This window comes from Rhinopithecus bieti, unplaced genomic scaffold (assembly GCF_001698545.2).
Source record: "Rhinopithecus bieti isolate Rb0 unplaced genomic scaffold, ASM169854v2 scaffold_9919, whole genome shotgun sequence".
Lineage (NCBI taxonomy): Eukaryota > Metazoa > Chordata > Mammalia > Primates > Cercopithecidae > Rhinopithecus > Rhinopithecus bieti.
The window spans coordinates 244,181-261,080 of NW_016806411.1; the positions used below are offsets into that span (position 1 = coordinate 244,181).

At 41.6% G+C, this 16,900-nt stretch overlaps 2 protein-coding genes across 7 annotated transcripts in view; both read right to left on the reverse strand.

Annotated features, from left to right (window-relative positions):
- The window catches only part of SECISBP2 (SECIS binding protein 2), a 44,421-nt gene extending 35,717 nt beyond the window's left edge, over positions 1-8,704 (reverse strand). For 4 of the 6 annotated variants that reach the window (XM_017876167.1, XM_017876171.1, XM_017876170.1 and 1 more), the window contains exons 1-4: positions 8,564-8,704; positions 7,332-7,477; positions 2,041-2,290; positions 1,682-1,823 (exon numbers count right to left, since the gene is read on the reverse strand). In XM_017876167.1, the coding sequence (XP_017731656.1) occupies positions 1,682-1,823; positions 2,041-2,290; positions 7,332-7,477; positions 8,564-8,599 (574 nt within the window). In that variant the 5' untranslated portion in view covers positions 8,600-8,704. The remainder of the gene's footprint in view (positions 1-1,681; positions 1,824-2,040; positions 2,291-7,331; positions 7,478-8,563) is intronic. The other 2 variants (XM_017876173.1, XM_017876172.1) reach the window with 2 other exon arrangements.
- A 1,771-nt stretch (positions 8,705-10,475) lies between these two features.
- On the reverse strand, positions 10,476-16,297 carry CKS2 (CDC28 protein kinase regulatory subunit 2). The gene is made up of 3 exons (XM_017876174.1): positions 15,985-16,297; positions 11,865-11,992; positions 10,476-10,798 (listed from the first exon to the last, which is right to left on the reverse strand). The coding sequence occupies exons 1-3, from the start codon at positions 16,041-16,043 to the stop codon at positions 10,746-10,748; spliced, it is 240 nt and encodes a 79-aa protein (XP_017731663.1). The 5' UTR covers positions 16,044-16,297; the 3' UTR covers positions 10,476-10,745.
- Between the last annotated feature and the right edge of the window lie 603 nt (positions 16,298-16,900).

Consider the following 16,900-nt stretch of genomic DNA (forward strand, 5'->3'; position numbering starts at 1 on the left):
AAAAAAAAAAGAAAATACAAAAATTAGCTGGGTGTGGAGGCACATGCCCCCTAGCTACTTGGGAGGCTGAGGCACAAGAATTGCTTGAACTTGAGAGGCAGAGGTTGGAGTGAGCGAGCCAAGATAGCGCCACTGCACTCCAGCCTGTGTAACACAGTGGGACTATGTCTCAGAAAAACCCCAAAATGACAAAAGAAAAAGTTAAGTATAAAGCAGCTTCAAGCAGGTGCCTCAGGAGGGATTCCAGAACAAGGCATTGTTATCACAGGAGATGACAGCTCCATGCATGTTACTGTCCCTGAAGACCTTCCAGTGGGACGAGATGTGGAGGTGGAAGACAGTGATACAGATGATCCTGACCCTGTACACGCCTAGGCTAATGCGTGTGGTTGTGTCTTCGTTTTTAATTAAAAAGTGTAGAAAGTTTAAAAAAAAAAATTCAATAGAAAAAAGCTAATAGAATAAGGATGTAAAGAAAGAATTTTTTGTCCAAGCCAAATATTTTGGTTTTCTGCACGTTTGTGTTTTATTACAAAAGGTAAGTATTACTACAAGAGTCAGAAAGTTAAAAAAATTAAAAATTTATAAAGTAAAAAAGTTATAATAAGCTAAGATTACTTACTGAAAAAAATACTTTTATAAATTTCATGTAGCCTAAGTGTATAATGTTTAGAAAGTCTACAATAGTGTACAGTAATGCCCTAGGCCTTCACATTCACACACCACTCACTCACTGAATCACCCAGAGCAACTTCCAGTTCTGCCAGCTCCATCCACAGTAAGTGCCCTATACAGGTAAAATATTTTGTATCTTTTTACTATATTTTTACTGTACCTTTTCTATATTTTGGTACACAAATACTTACCACTATGTTACCGCTGCCTACAGTATTCAGTACAGTAATATGGTATAAAGGTTTATAACCTAGGAACAATAGGCTATATCATATAGCCTAGCTAGGTAGTTGGCTATACCATCTAGCTCTGTGTAAGTACATTCTAAATGCTCCTACAATGACGAAATCACCTAAGGGCACACTTCTCAGAATGTGTCCCCATCAGTAAGTGAGGTATAACTGTAATGCTAAGGCTGATGAAATAGTTACCTTAACCTGACTGTGCAGCTGGGCATTTTAATTTTTCTTAATATACATTTTAGAGTATTGCAAATTTAAAGGGACTCTAACGAATTTTCTGTGCTAGTAAACTTTCCATCTTTCAGTTTGCTGGAATAAACTAGAGGGAAGCAGGTAGCATAAACTGCATAACCTCTTCACATCTTTCTCCTGAAATGCAATGGATAAGGTAGGCTGCAGCTTCATGAAGCCCCTCATTTAATAAGACCAGAGTTATTACAGTTAATAGTTAAAACATCCCTTGTACCAGATGGTTTATCAGTGAAGTCAATGAAAAGAGAAAAATGTATATACCAAATAATACAAATTATAGGCACTTAAGATCCCACAATGCAACAGGTATCAAATAATTATCCCATCCCTGGGAAGAAAGACCTCTAGAATTGCTTAGGAAGTCGGACGCCCTAAGCTGTGTCAGGCCCAGTTCTCATTTCTTGGAACAGTCATAATGAACAAGCCCACAGAAATAGCTGTATACATAGCAGGAATGTCTCTGGGGCACATAGGGTAGGCTGGCATTATACTACATAGTTGGTTATTTTTACCTGATTTCAAACTATTCTCAGCATAAATGGACAAATGATGTGAACCTCTAGCTGATTTTATCTCAGATGATATAGTTGCATCAGTTCTTTCACTGTGAAACTTTTGCTGATCATACGTTTTTTTCTCATCATAGGTTTTTTTCTGCAGGAAAGATTAAAAAGCAACATGAAATAAAACCACCACTATAAAAGTTTAAAGTACCAAAATATTAAGTATTCATAATTCAATCATTTTTTAAAAGGTTAAATACAAAAAAATACACAGTGCTTAAATATGATGTACAAATTTACCATTTCTTTACATTTTAAGCATTAAAGCAACCAACTAAACGACACAACAAAACGACATCATTACTCACCTTAAACAGAGCTTTCATTTCTTGTGGGAGAGGGCACACGTTCTCATTTCGATGCTTCACTGTTTGAAAACTTCGGTAACAACTGGGTTGGTTATAATGATACTGGGAGCCAGGCACTGAGTAAACATTCTGTGTGGAGTCAAGGGTATAAGGAGAATAGGCATATGGATGAAGAGTTATCTCAGAAGATAAATACTGAGGTGGAAAAGCTGAAGCTCCAAAGGCCATGTCTTCAGTATATATTTTCTGCCTAAGTAAAAAGTGTAAACTTTAGTTGCAGATTTCATACTGCAAACCAAGAAGCTTTTCTGTAATAAACTAATTCAAACTTAACATTTAATATTTTTGAGACCATTCACTCTAGCCTTGAAATATGCTTAATTAAAAGCCAAATAAAATCTGAGTGTTTCTTTCCTACAAAGAAACAGGTTGACTCTATTTTTGTCACTAACGAGCTGGAAGTCCATAAGAAACATCAACAGGGCCAGAAGATGCTCCAGCAGCTTTTCACTCAGCTGCTGCCAAGTATTTGGGAAAGCCCTTCCAGCAACCCTGGCCAAAATGCCCCAAAAGACCATTCTCTCGCTGAGGGGGGACGCAATAGCCTGCAATACCTTCATCAGGCCTCCTGCAAATGGTTTTCTCCAGCCCTTCCCTGCTCCAAACCCACCATGACACCCTGCGCTTTGCTGACTGTCAGGGCGAGAGTGCAAAGGAGACACTGCATGGCACCGTGGATGGAAACTACACACTTTACTAACAAGATGGATGCCAGCTTTGAAAGTTGCTATTGCCTCAATTTATCCCAAGCTGCTAGACTGAACCAAAATATAATTTAACACTCATTTTTCTTTTTTAGCCAATTTGATACAATGCTACAGGTTTCAACCTTTTTCCCATGAAAGCTGATACAATGACAAAATGCTAACCAACTGATTTAAAATATAAATAGTGACCTCCTCATTCCAGCAAATGTTTCTGTTAATTTCCAGAGCTATTCCAAAATGTACCAGTACACTGAAAGGCAGAAAAATCCAAACCTAATCATGAAACACCCTGTAAGACCTTCAAACTGTTACGCGGTCAGGAGCTATGAGCATAAGCACTGTTTACTAGAAATCATATTTCTAATGCGCTGCAAGTAAGAAACTATACTGAATAAGAAAGGAAGACTACAGGCTCTACCTATAATGTAATAATATTTATTGCTTTCACTTCTATCCAGAACTTTATCATATATTACCTCATCTCACTGTGTACTATTTCATGATATGTTAACTTAGATTTTCTAAGATCTTTTACTTACAGGTAAGTAACTTTAACATGAAATATTCCCAATTAAAAATCAAATAAAACCCTTTTTACTGACCTTTGTCTGTCCCACAAAACAACTGGCCTAGCACTGCTCCAAACATACAGCACTGAGGACTAGCTCTTTGTAGAAAAGAGGCTCAAAGCCTCATCCCACTGCCTACATGTTCCTGTGAATTCTGTGCTGTATGTTGTTTGTAGTTCAGAAAAGCTAGTGGGGGGCAAGTGTCAGGGAAGGTAGATAATCTGTTCTTCATAAAAGAAGATGGGTTGACAGAAAAAAAAATGTGAAAAAGACTATTCCCAAGTCCAACAAATAGATACATGAACAGATAAATGAAATGTAGCTAAAAAGGAAAGCAGGGACAGGGTCCATTGGTTTTGACAACTGCTGTCATCCAGGAAATTTTCAGCCAGGAGTCAGCAGACCTTGGTTGGGGTCCTAGCTCAATTACAATCCAGTTTTCCATTCTGAATAAGTCATTTGGGTTTCTGTCCCCTCACTGGTCCTTCCTCCTCTGGAAAGTTGGTATTTTCCATTTCCATCCAGTGCAAACACAATTACATGCAGAAAACAACACAAAATACAAAATATCAAAGCAGTAACTCACAGCATCTGGTGTGGCTTCAAATGGCATATCTGGGAAATTCCAGATGCCAGGAGTGGTCCAGATGACCCTAAACCCACAGTAACACACCTGTTTCTCATTCACTGTCCTACGCTGCCCCATCCGCAATAAAATCAAAATGTCTGGGTACCTGTGCAATACCTGCTGGTCTCCTGGCTCCACTTCCCTTTGCCCGTTTCCTATCAATGGCTTCCAGGTCTCCCAGGACCTCCTTCTTGCCTCTTCCTCCAGGCACCCGTTGGGTCTGGCTTGACCATCACATGACTTGAAAAGCTCCCTGGCCTGGACTTTGCTTGCCTGGCTCTCACCTGCCCTCCAAGGCTCTCTGTGTCTTTTTCCCTGGTGCAGTCTCCTCTGCACCCTCCTCATGTCACCCATCAGACACATTCTGAGTCAGAACCTCTTATCTTTCTGCTTACAACACCCACAGATGTTGTATACCACTAGTTCTTCTCATAGCTGATCTGCTTTAACTCAAAAGCATCATTTGGTGCTAAAATTTTCACAGTATATTGACAGATGGTGAAAATGCTCAACTACCTCTTGTCAACAGTGGTAGCAGTTTTGGAGAATAGCACGTTAATTCTGGTTCTGGTGCCACCTATTTGAATCAGTATGAACAAACATTTCTAGCTTCAGTTTCCCATGTGCAAAAATAACATTACATCTGCCTGCCACCTCATGGATTGTGGTAACCATGAAAGAAGTGAAAGTATACAATAATACCCAAGCAAAAGGCACACATCCTCATACATGGGTTACACAGGACTTGTCACAAAGGATATACTATGACAACAGACATTACTTGGAACAAACTTGTTTGCATAGGCAAATTTGATTATTACATCAGTAAATAATCAATATTTTCCAAACATGGCAAATGTTATCTGTCAGACTACTTCTACTTTCTTTGTCTTGTCCTATAACATAAATATGGAAGAGTCTGGTATGTTCATTTTCATCTCCATCACTTCAAAACTATGGAAGACTTTCAATAATTAATTCCAAACAAATAAATGAGTATCCTTGAGTGCACTGTGAAAGGTACTGGAGGACAGATTCTGGAAAAGGTTACGATACCTTCTTTAAGGAAAGATGAGGGAAGGGGACATACAAAGATGACTTAGGATGCTATGTAGTTGAATAAGTTAAAAAAAAAAAGGAAATAGTTGTTTCAGAAACTTCTATCCCTTTTGTCACAGCAGCAAGAGATCTCCATTTACATGTAATCTTGACTATAGCAATGCAATTTTTATACATTAGAATTGCCCAGATAATCAATTCTCAACTGTGTGAAGTCTCATTATTTCATGCCCACTTTAAAGTCTCTTTTCCTTTCTAACTCTTCCTCCTCAACTTAATGCCTTCCTTATCCTTGTTCTCTTGCCAGGCACGAATACTTTTCCTTGGTCATAAATCAAAGCTAAAAAAAAAAAAAAAAAAAAAAAAAAAAAGATAAGAGAGTTAAGAAAACTTTTTTTTTTTTTTGAGACAGAGTCATGCTCTGTTTCCCAAGCTGGAGTGCAGTGGCATAGTCTCGGCTCACTGCAACCTCCATCTCTCAGGTTCAAGCAATTCTCTGCCTCAGCCTTCCGAGTAACTGGGATTACAGGTGCCTGCCACCACAACTGGCTAATTTTTGTATTTTTGTAGTAGAGATGGCATTTCACCATCTTGGCCAGGCTGGTCTTGAACTCCTGACCTCGTGATCCAACTGCCTCGGCCTCCCAAAGTGCTGGGATTACTGGCGTGAGCCACCACGCCCGGCCAAGAAAACTAATTTTTAAATTCAGCACTGCCCATTCTTGAGTCTCTGATTAGTCTCCACTCACGTTACTGCCAAAATGTTGCTTCAGCCATGTGAATGTTTTCCACTACAATTTTGAGTAACTGGAATACCACCTAGCAGATGGTTTTGAGCTATTGTCACTGACATATATTTTTGTATTTTGTTATGTGAGACACTCAAGGTAGGGAACAACTCAGGTGAGACCCATGCCAAACTCCCCTTTCTAATGGATGAAATGCAGTGGAAAAATAAGGTATTCCTACCAAAGACCAAATTCCAGCACATAAAGGTAGTGTTTCAACTTTTGTCAAAAAAACACAACTTTCAGTATTTCCTAAATACACCAGACAACTCAATGATTTTCTCATTCATTATAATTCTCATTCTTGCAAATATAATTCTAGAATTTATATACAGTACAAACTATTTTCAATCACACCATGCAGGCACAAATAAAAGGAAACAAGTTTGAATCATATCAAAGAAGAATAAAGCACAAGGATTCTTAGATTAAAACTACACCTGATGCAAATCTTAAAAATAGATCTACAAATAAATCTACACAATTATGTGAAAGATTAATATGTTTTTTGTCTAAATTCAGCTACAAGAGGAAGCCTTTTGTAAATACCTAGAGAATGAATCTTGAGAATGAAAAGAAAATGTAAGGAAAAATGTAAGCCTTCTTTCAACTCAAATTTAGAAGAACTTAAACCTGAAATGTGTAAAATTCATTTCCATATAACAGATATAAAGTAAAATGGTGGAAAGCAAAAGTCAACAATTTCCAAAATATCCACACAGAGGCAGCTATGGTTGCTAGTCCCCTCCCCTTCCCTGAACAAGATTTTAAAACGTTAACCTTAAAAATGAGGAGTATGTTTATTTGGTCCTTCCTGTGCCCTTCCTTCCACATTTCATCTTCCATTAGACACATGATATATTTTTAAACCATATGAACAAATGAACCTTGAAACGGGATTTTTGTTTTGTTTTGTTTTAGACAGAGCCTTGCTCTGTCAACAAGGTTTGAGTGTAGTGGTGCGATCTCGACCCACTGCAACCTCTGCCTCCTGCATTCAAGGGATACTCCTGTCCCAGTCTCCCGAATAGCTGGGATTATAGGTGTCCGCCACCACACCTGGCTAATTTTTGTATTTTTGTGGAGACAGGGTTTCACCATATTGGCCAGGCTGGTCTTGAACTCCTGACCTAAGGTGATTGATCCACCCGCCTCAGCCTCTCAAAGTGCTAGGATTACAGATGTGAGTCACAGCGCCTGGCCTGAAACTGCATTTCTTACTAACAAATGCAATGTAGTCTCTATCACCTCTTTGCCAAAAATAACAATGAATACGAAGGAAAAAAAGGGGAGTTAAAGCTTCTGTTTTTTGGCACAGTATACAGTTAAGTTGTGCTACTGGCTCAGACTCTTCTTGACTGAAGAGCATTCTCTGCCATCTGCAGAACTTTAGAGCAGTAACTACCGAGTATTTGAAAGTCTAATCACCATTAAATCCAAAAAGCAAGTCCCTAGGCAAGACATTTAGAAAGATACATACTCGGTCACTGGTGGTTCCTGAACAAACGGATAGTATGTGGCTGCAGAGCTGGGGAAGACACATGCTTCTGAGGACTCTAACCATGCCACATTGAGCCCGGCAAATCTGGGGACAAATGGTTTGACATCTGCTGATAACTTGATGCCCTGAGGAAACAAATGAGGTTTTGGCTACAAACATTCAGAGATCAAGCAAGTGTAAACAAACAAGAAACCCAAGAGGTGTTCCTAATAGCCCCAGAAATGTTCTCGAGGTTGTTTAAACACTTCTGCCTCGTAAAGACAAGCACCTGCTTGCTAACGACTTCTCCCCGATGCTTTTTTTGTTAGAAAAGGTAGTAGTCCACAAACATTAAGACTGAAAAATAAGGACAACCAATTCAAGTGGAAATAAAATTTAACCCAGGTTATAGTTAAGATCACATCTGATAACGTTTCCGCAATTTTAACCTTGGAATAAGGGTGTTTTACCAGAGATTCACTTAGAAATAACAGAACTGTAAAAGGCACACAGTACAACTACTGCAGTCAAATATACACGTGGAATGTTTAACTACAGCACCCAAAACACACTGCAGACGTTTATTTCCATTACATTTTCTTGAAAAAGTTACACAAAAGCATATGCATTTTACTCATGAATCCCTAAGTCTTGCTTTATTGAAATACCAAACCTTGCTTTGCCAGAAAATATTATCACCACGAGCCTTTGAAATTTGAATTCAATAGACTTATTTCTTTAGTTTTTAGTTACTTCGTAAGACATTGACTTTCACCGAGAATTTTATGGGTCTGAAAATAATGCATGCGATCGCCAGGGCGCCTTCTAGTGGTAATGCTGAGTACGCAGACCGGAGAACGACGTTCAGAAAAACGCAGGGTCCTTTAAAACAATCTATCCATTCCCAAGAGCGCGGGAAGCTCGCCAGAGTCCCCCCGCCCCGACTGCGGGGAGCGCGGGGCTGTACCGCAGTCACTGCGCTTGGTGACATCGCACCGTAGACGCGGCGCTAACTGTGGGCGGGGTCTGCGGCCGCTGACCGCCACCCCAAGGCGGACCCTGGGCGGGGCGCGAAGATCGCGGCCACCCGGTAGGGCGCTCCCGTGCCGTCAACAGCATCCGACCCACGCCCGCTGGACCAGCCCAGTCACCGCCCAACCGAGGCCCCAGTGCGAGGCAGGCCGACGGGCTGAGGCTGCCGAGAGAGTCCCTGTCGGCCTGGCGGCCCTTACCTCGCTTTCGGGCTCCCGCGGCCCCTCCGACGCCATGGCGTGAGGCGCGGAGGAGGCCGCGTCAGGGAGACCAGCAGCCGGCTGTCGGCTAGCCTGACAGACAAAGCGTTTCCGCCCTCGCAGGCGACGCCAGGAAGTGCGTCACAGAAAAGCGACAGAGCCTCCCCTTCCTTCCGGCCGGAAGTACGTGGCGGCAGCGGCACTGGACCTGCGCGGGCTGCACGTGGAGGGCTGTGGGGAGCTTGCGGGAATTGTGGATCCGCGAGTCTTCTGGGCTGGGGACTCATCGTAGCTTACGGGAGTCTCAGATCTACCTTTTATTGCTGGGATTTTCGAGATAGTCTCCACCAAGGCAGCAGCGACTAGAAACTGAGAGGCCGTGATTTACTCTTGTCCCCTGGGCCTCAAGAGTTTAGCGTTAGGACGGGATGGGCTAGTCCGGAAAGGCCTCTCGCTGAGGTGACCTTTTAGCAGTCACCTGAAGAGGAGGAAGATTTACTAATAAGGAAACTGAGGAGGCCGCCATTACTCCCACCCCCGCCACTGCCTTTCCCTAAAATTCCCTCAAGATTGGTGACTTATAGGAATTGCATACCCTGTAGATCCTACAAACCTAGAAAGCCTACAAGACTCTATTGGTATCCTAAATTTCCAGAAACGTTAAGTTTGTAAGTAGCCACAGAAAATAATTTAAATCGCCGCTCGGTTTCTTTCGAAAATTAAAAAAAGTGCTAAGACATGGTCAAGAGATAGAATAGTATAATTTTCACGAGGAAAAAACAGTTCTACACAGAGCAAATTCGTTAAATACTGTGAGAAATGTATAAGGTGCAGCAGGGATAGGAGGTTGACCGAAAGTACAGGGAAGAATGCAGTGGATTTCAATAGATTGAGGAGGAACTTCCCTCACTCAAAAAGGCTTGGAGGAAAGTGCAAGTGGGTTTAAGGGACAGAAAATGTCAGCAAAATAGGCCATTTGAGGAATGGGGATTAGGTTGAGGCAAATTGTAGGTTTCCTCTGTCCCTTGGACACTTTTATTAACTCTACCATTGAATACCAAGTATTTCAAGCAAGTGAGACAGGTGCAGTTCGTTTTTTCAGATTTCTGTCCAGGTCTCAGTTCACTACACAGCTTCTAGCAGAAGTGAACCTTAGGGTCTGGTCCAGCAAGAATTTATGCTGGAAGTTGAGGGGTAGCTGTCACCTTTCTTTCAGCACTATTGGGTCTACCCGAAAGTGTAATGAAGTTTAATTTTGTCATTTCTGTTGGTTACCCGGGACACATCCTGTGGTGGTGGCAGTGAGGTGGGGGAAGTAGATTCTAGGTTGCTGCTAATCACAACCTTCAAAATTCATTGTGCTCATGTGTCAAGACACCCTTTTTTAACCAAGGGACCTGATGTGTGCTGGCTGCTTATTTGTTTCTATAGCATAGCAATTAATTGAACAGCCTATATCTGCATCTAACTCCGAAAACACTTTCCTAGAAGTTAAAAGGCAAAGGTGTTTGACACAGTGTTTTTGAACCTTTAAAAATCTGGTGTTACTTTATAGGAAGCATTATCCCTACCTTGGAAATGTAGACGAGGATAAAAAAGAGGTTTCTCCCAAGACCACTAGTGGCCAGTGACAGTGAAGTAGCCCAGATAGTATTAATTTGGGCTTTCCTGTTCTAGCCAATTCTCTAGGAATTCAAGAGGTAAAATCTACTTTGGCTTTAAACATATCCCTGGTTCTTAATTTCTTCATTAAGTGAATTAAATGGTATCCAGATCATACCACGCTGTTTTAAACTCATTTAACATGATCTTTAAGGTAAGTTAACTTCCTCAGAGCTAAAACTGTAACACTGAAATCAATTTCAATAGTCACAAATTAACTGTAAGAAAATATACCTCAAAAACTTGAAAGTGATAAATGCAACATACAAACTTTATTGAACAAAAGTAACAGGTAAAGTCAAACAGGCACTTAAGAGAAAAACTGACTGGAAGAACTTTTAAACATCTTACAGTAACCTACTTGCAGTTGCATTTAACTGAGCTCTGTTGCTGTGAAGAATACAGCTCATGCACAGGTATGGATGAAAGATTTGTACATTTCTCAAGTATTCACTGAATACTACCTTATATACACAAATACATTAAATTTGAAAAAGATGTGATGATCCCCAGATAAACTTCATTTTTGTTGATCTTTTGGAAGAGGTCGTCTAAAGAGAAGAATATGTGGTTCTGTGGAAAGAAAATGTTTTGAATCATTTTAATATGGTTTTCATATACTCATCAGAAATTCAAAATCATTCTCAAATAAGCCAGAATAAAATAAACTGAGTCCACTATTAACTGGTTTGAGGTATCTAAAATGAATTTTACTTCAAAGTTACTATCTACAGTAAATAGATTAAAAGTAAAAAGATTACCTCTTTATAGGGAAAAACACCTCTTTCAAATCACCTACAGGATCTCATACTAATGCTCATCCCCACAGATTCTGTTTCAATAGGTGGGGCACAGAAATCTACACTTATTCAGTTGCTTTTATATTATCTGGACTGAATTCTAACAGGATTACATATCTCAATCCCAAGAAAGCGATGAGTTCTTTCAGAGTTTTCAATGCAATGTTTTTCTTTAACAGCAGAGTAGAAAGCACAATAGTTTTAGTTCCACCTACTTCAACTTCTATGATATGTCTTCAAATTTTGTTCAAAACATTATAAATGCTGTAAGTTAGATTTACTGATAACCCAAAAATAGAATTTAACCCACATTGTTTTAGTTTTGAAAACTCAAAAAGTTTAAGTAGAGTTTACTATTTAATACCCGAACAACTTTTTGTTAATACCACATAATAGCATAAGATACCCATAAGCATATTTGAGTTCATATGCTATTACCTCATTTAAACTTCATGTGGTAGATAATCCTTTAAGAGGGCTGAAGAGTGAATCACTTTAAATTAAATCAATTTCCACACAGAAAAGAACACTTGTCTTAGGATATGTTTATGGTAAAATGCTTTGGGATACTGTTAACGATACAGATTTTAAAATATCTTTTTTTAGTTCTTACATTATTTTCCAAGTAGAATAATGTGTTACTTTCACTCCTGTGGTATTTTATTTTACCATAAAATTGGATCTCTCTCCAGGGTCAAGAAATAAGTCATTTAAAAAAACTAACTTATCAGAAGAGTTACTTTGAGATATCAGTTGATGTCAATATTTTTAAAATTTTGACAACCATAACCACCAATATTTCAACAATTACTGCTCTACTATAATATAGCAAAGCTTACCTGGCTCATGAATCATGTAATGAACCCAGCCTAGACTCTGTTGGACACCAAGTCTCCTCCACTCCTCTTCAGACATCAGATGAGTTTTAGGTACTTGTTTGGAAAGTTCTCTGGGTAACATAACATGCCTGTTAAAAGATACAGCCAAGTATTAGTCCAGTGCCTTTTCTACAACTGTCGCTTTATACATGTACCTTTAGCAACTCTGTTGCTTTAATATTGAGAATTACACTCTACTACCTTTAATTCTGATGTGATGGCCTATATTCAAATTAGGGAGCTAAGAGTGCGCAATCCAAAAGCAGAAGGCATTTTCCTTAGGATTCATCTTTTTCTCTTACCAGAGAATGCTTACCAGTTGCCTTAATCTTCTTCAGGAATAGAACCCCAAAATAGAAGTTGAGCATATGATTAACCAGCCTCCAAATCATAAGCCAACAAGATATAAGAAAATGTGTAACTTATTATGAAAAGTTTGCTCAAAGGGAAAGAACATGCTGAACTCTTCTTTTTCTCCTTCTTGTTCAATGTACATGAATACGATCAGGGAGCCAGAGCAGGAGTCTAGGACCACAGAAGCAACAGTAAATTGAGAACTGTAAAGCAACAAGAGGTAAGGGCCCAGCCTACTTCCTGACTGTAGAGCTGTTATCCATGTCCCAGATTTAGTAGACTTTTATGTAAGGAAAAAGTGTAAGTTACAGTTAATTTGGGTTTCCTCTTCCCAACACTAGCTTTGTAGTAACTACCAGTCCTTGTATGGTCCAGAAGTTGCTTTATACTTCAAATACTGTCTTCAGAATTAAAAACAGAAAACCACTAAGTGCACATACACATTGTGTGCAACCTCACAGTTTTCCAGTTAACTTACTGACCTATATCCAAAACTTACATTGTTCAGTTTCTTAGGCAAGCATGGAATAACCTTCAAAGTTAAACTGTACGAGTTCTCAAAAACAAATCTGTATCATTAAGAGTATCCCAAAGCATTCTGTCAAAGATTTGCCAGACAAATCTCCTTTCCCAAATTGAGTAAGAATTTTTACTCAATTACCATAAAAAGGATTTTATAAGAAGTCACAATTCTCAGCCCCATATTTACCATCTCCAGTAGTAGCAACAGTTTTTTTTTTTTTTTTTTTTGAGACGGAGTCTTGCTCTGCTGCCCAGGCTGGAGTGCTGTGGCCGGATCTCAGCTCACTGCAAGCTCCGCCTCCCGGGTTCACGCCATTCTCCTGCCTCAGCCTCCCGGGTAGCTGGGACTACAGGCGCCCACCACCTCGCCCGGCTAGTTTTTTTGTATTTTTAGTAGAGACGGGGTTTCACCGTGTTAGTTTTATACTGAACCATCCATAACCACCAACCCAAATTTTTAACCAGTGTAAGATATGTCTGTGAGTCAGTTGGATGGGAATGAATGAGGTGCAATCTTGTCACTTTCTGAGACGCAGTAAACTGAACCCCTAACCCATTATAAGCACCCAGCTGTCATCAACTTAAATTTTAGTCTGGTTGGTTAAGTACCAATTTACTTGCAGGGCAAAGTGAGCCTCAGAAAAATTCTATTATGTTGCTAGATTGCCTTAAGGCCACCAAGTCATAGCTTACTACCATAATTTGCAGAGTTTTCACCAATTCCAGTGAACTATATGGTGTTATTTGTAATTCTTACCAGTTATCACCCACATTCTTTAAATGCTGCTTTAACATCTAACTTTTAAGCCTCTACAAATAATCTGTTACCTTATTTCTATCTTCTATATTGTTGATTATTCTCAAAGAGAGATGTAGTGCTTTTGTACCTTTTGTCTTTCAAATTTACAGAGTACATGAATCTACCAACAAGTTATTTAGATAGAAGTTACCACCCTTCTCCATAAACACGGAAACAGGCTCTCCTCCATCAGGGTTTCTTTATAAAGGAAAACTGTTTAAGTAGCATCAAGCCTACATGAGGAGTCTACCTATATTTTGCCACAGAGTTTTCAAACTACACATCAGGAAAATTTTTCCAAAATCTAACGTTTATTTCAGTTGAAGAGCAAAATAGTGCAAGTATTACTAATTTGTAAACCTGCCCAGAGAAACTACCAGTTTTTCTCCTGTGAAAACAGACTACCATGATGTGGGGGTGGGGGCACCCACTGTTATGCCCTTAGAAACATTAAGACCTTCACGTAAAAGGACTAGGAAATTAAGTTTGCAATTAAGAAAAATCAAAGAAAGATACAGATAACTGCACACTGGGAAAAATATATACTAGCCTTTGAAGTTTACATTGCATGCTGCACCATTACATATTAATACAAACCACCCTAGACTCATGCCTTAGCGGTATATTATCACTAGTTTCCCCTTTAAAATTATCTGTGGAAATTACTGTCCTATTTCATAAAGGTTAATACCAGCCTTGGCCAATTAATGCCAGCTCTAATTTTTATTGGATTAAAATAAATCACTTCAGATATGTAAACTTTCTTCATTACCACACACAAATCATTTGAGTGTATTAAAACTAAAAAATGGACCTACTGCCATCAGAAAGAAGTCTGAGAAATAGCTTCACTTACTTTCAATATTATGCCCTAAAAGAAACTTGTACCAACTCTTAAATCCTTATCCTAAACACTTGGCACCAGATGTGTTTCAGAATTCTCCAGGTTTTAGTAAGGTTATTACGGTTTACATTGTATTCATTATCGGATATCCTCAATATGGCTCTTGATTAGCATCACATAATTGAACACTGTGCCAGCATATTACACGATTAGAACTGTATAGTTACTACTATAAAGTTAAGACAATCTACTTGAAATTTACCTACAGCCAGAAAAACATGGTATTTTCCTAGCTAGGAATACAAAAGGGTGCAATTATTACTACCCATAGAAATCTTCAGTATTCCTCATGTGAAAACAGACTTCCATGCTACTAGGGAGGGGGAGAAAAAGAGAAACCACCCACTGTTCTGTTCTTTCTTCCTTAAATAGCATTCGTAGAAATCTAACCTACAAGGGCAGCAGACAGAAAACAAGGTCACAATTTGGCCAACGATGGCATGGGCTTTATCTCCCCTAAATCTTGGTAGTATCCCAGAACGTAGCGTTCTAGTCACTACCTAGTAAGAAAAAGGGGTTAACTGGTCCCTGAAGCCACGCCCTAAATGAAGTGTCCCGCACACAAGAAGGACAACAAATTTTAAATGTCCCTACCCGCTTTCCCCCAGTCTAGTTTAATTGGGGGATAGGGACACTTAAAATTTGTCTAATTTTACTGATCGGTTACAGTCGCTACGTTCTGGTACATCGCTTCAGGACTCAAACGCAAAAGTTCCTCGAAGCCCAAAATTTGGCCAGTGTAGACTAGCAGAAAATAATGCCGAAAGTCCACTTAAGTTCTTAATCGGCCTTAAAATGAAACGCCTTTAATAATGCCCTCGATTGTATGACTGCGGCTAATATATAATGGCCCAAATCACCACCCCCAGTAAACATTTTCGAATCCCCATCAAGCTCATTTTCGGGGGGTCGCCCCCAAAGCTTATTCTTATACCACTCACTTCAAAACAAGAAAAAGAGAAGTGTGTTCCTCTCTGTTAACAGATGAAAATTACCACTCTAAACCACAAACTAGTAAAAGTTGCATCACCCCGTCAGCAACAGGGAAAGTGTGTGACACGGTGCGAACGGAAAAGGACGGCACCAAGCGGGTTTTCCTGGACTGGTTCAAAGAACTGGAACTGAGACCAGTTACTGAACGGCCTAATTACTTCTGCCACGGCCGAGAAAAAAGTGACCGGATGGTCACTCCGCGTGGCCGAGGACCCCGGGACCCCCAAGTTGCGCCGGTTCCTACCCGGGCACCAAACGCGGCCCCGTGGCCGCTCTTCCCTCACCCTCCGCGCACACCGAACAAAGGCCCAATAGGCCGGGCGCGCCAGGCACCCAACCATGGCCGACTACGCGGGGCACCAGGTGGCCGCGACCCCAAACCCCAGCCCTCGCCCTCGGGCTCCGCCCCCCAGACCCTGGGCCCCACCCGACCCTGTTACGCCTTGGTCGCCCCGCCCGCGGGGGCCCCAGCTGAGAGAGCCGACTTGGGGTCTGAGAAAGCCGCCCACCGGTACTCGTAGTGTTCGTCGAAGTACTTGTCCGAGTAGTAGATCTGCTTGTGGGCCATCCTGCTGGCGCGCTGCCCAAAATGAAACGCGAGAGCGCGAAGAGCGGGAGCGGCAGTCCACACGTCCACGTCTAGGCAAAGCAACGACTAGCCAGAGACTAACGACCGCAGTCCCAACGATCTCGATTTGAATCCGACAGCCCGCCGCCGATTGGACAGCAGCGCCGACCAATCGCCTTCTGCGGAACTCGGCCGGCTGCCAGCCTATCGTCGCCCCCGCCTCACGAAGTCCGCTTCCCTGGTCAGCCAATCAGAGATCTGTTGCGAGGTTGCCCGCGGGAAGAAGTGGAGAATAGGTACGGCACGGGGGCGGAAGCGCCCTTGACGGGCAGGGGCGTGGCCAGAGGAGGGCGGAGTCTGGACGTTAAGCGTCGCAGAGCGCGTGCGCAGGAACGTGGAACTTTCCAGGACAAGGAACCGTTGGGGCGGAGGACCTGAGGGTGGAGCGAGGTATCACGGGGTTTGTTGATGACGTATGGGTCGAGGCCGGAAGCGTGGGCCACAGGGCTTTGAGCGGAAGCTGTCGATCTTGCGCGGTGATGGCGCCCCTCGTGACGCCTTGTAGCCCCTCAGGCTCGAGCCAGGGACCTAGGTCCGCTTTGAGAAATAGTAAAAAGCAGAAAGGCTCCGCGTTATGAGAGGCAGGGGGGCTGCGCGGTCGGCTGGGTGAGAGGAGCGTCGGGCGGCCGCATCGTGGCTGTGTCCGGGGCTGCCTTGCGCAGCCGACTGGTCCGCAGCCTCGTGCACTTACTGAGTTTGCGGCCTGGCCGGTGAGGGGCTCTTGGCGCCCCCCAGACGAGTGTGTGGAGAATGGAGCCCGCGGAGCCACGCATAGAGAGAGGGCGGGAGCCGGCTTG

Excerpts from the sequence above, each read along its gene's own strand:
- CKS2 (XM_017876174.1), bottom strand. The coding sequence starts at position 16,043 with ATGGCCCACAAGCAGATCTACTACTCGGACAAGTACTTCGACGAACAC. Across the intron at positions 11,993-15,984 it reads GACGAACACTACGAGTACCG|GCATGTTATGTTACCCAGAG; the intron begins GTGGGCGGCTTT and ends ATCTTTTAACAG. Across the intron at positions 10,799-11,864 it reads TTACATGATTCATGAGCCAG|AACCACATATTCTTCTCTTT; the intron begins GTAAGCTTTGCT and ends TTCTTTCCACAG.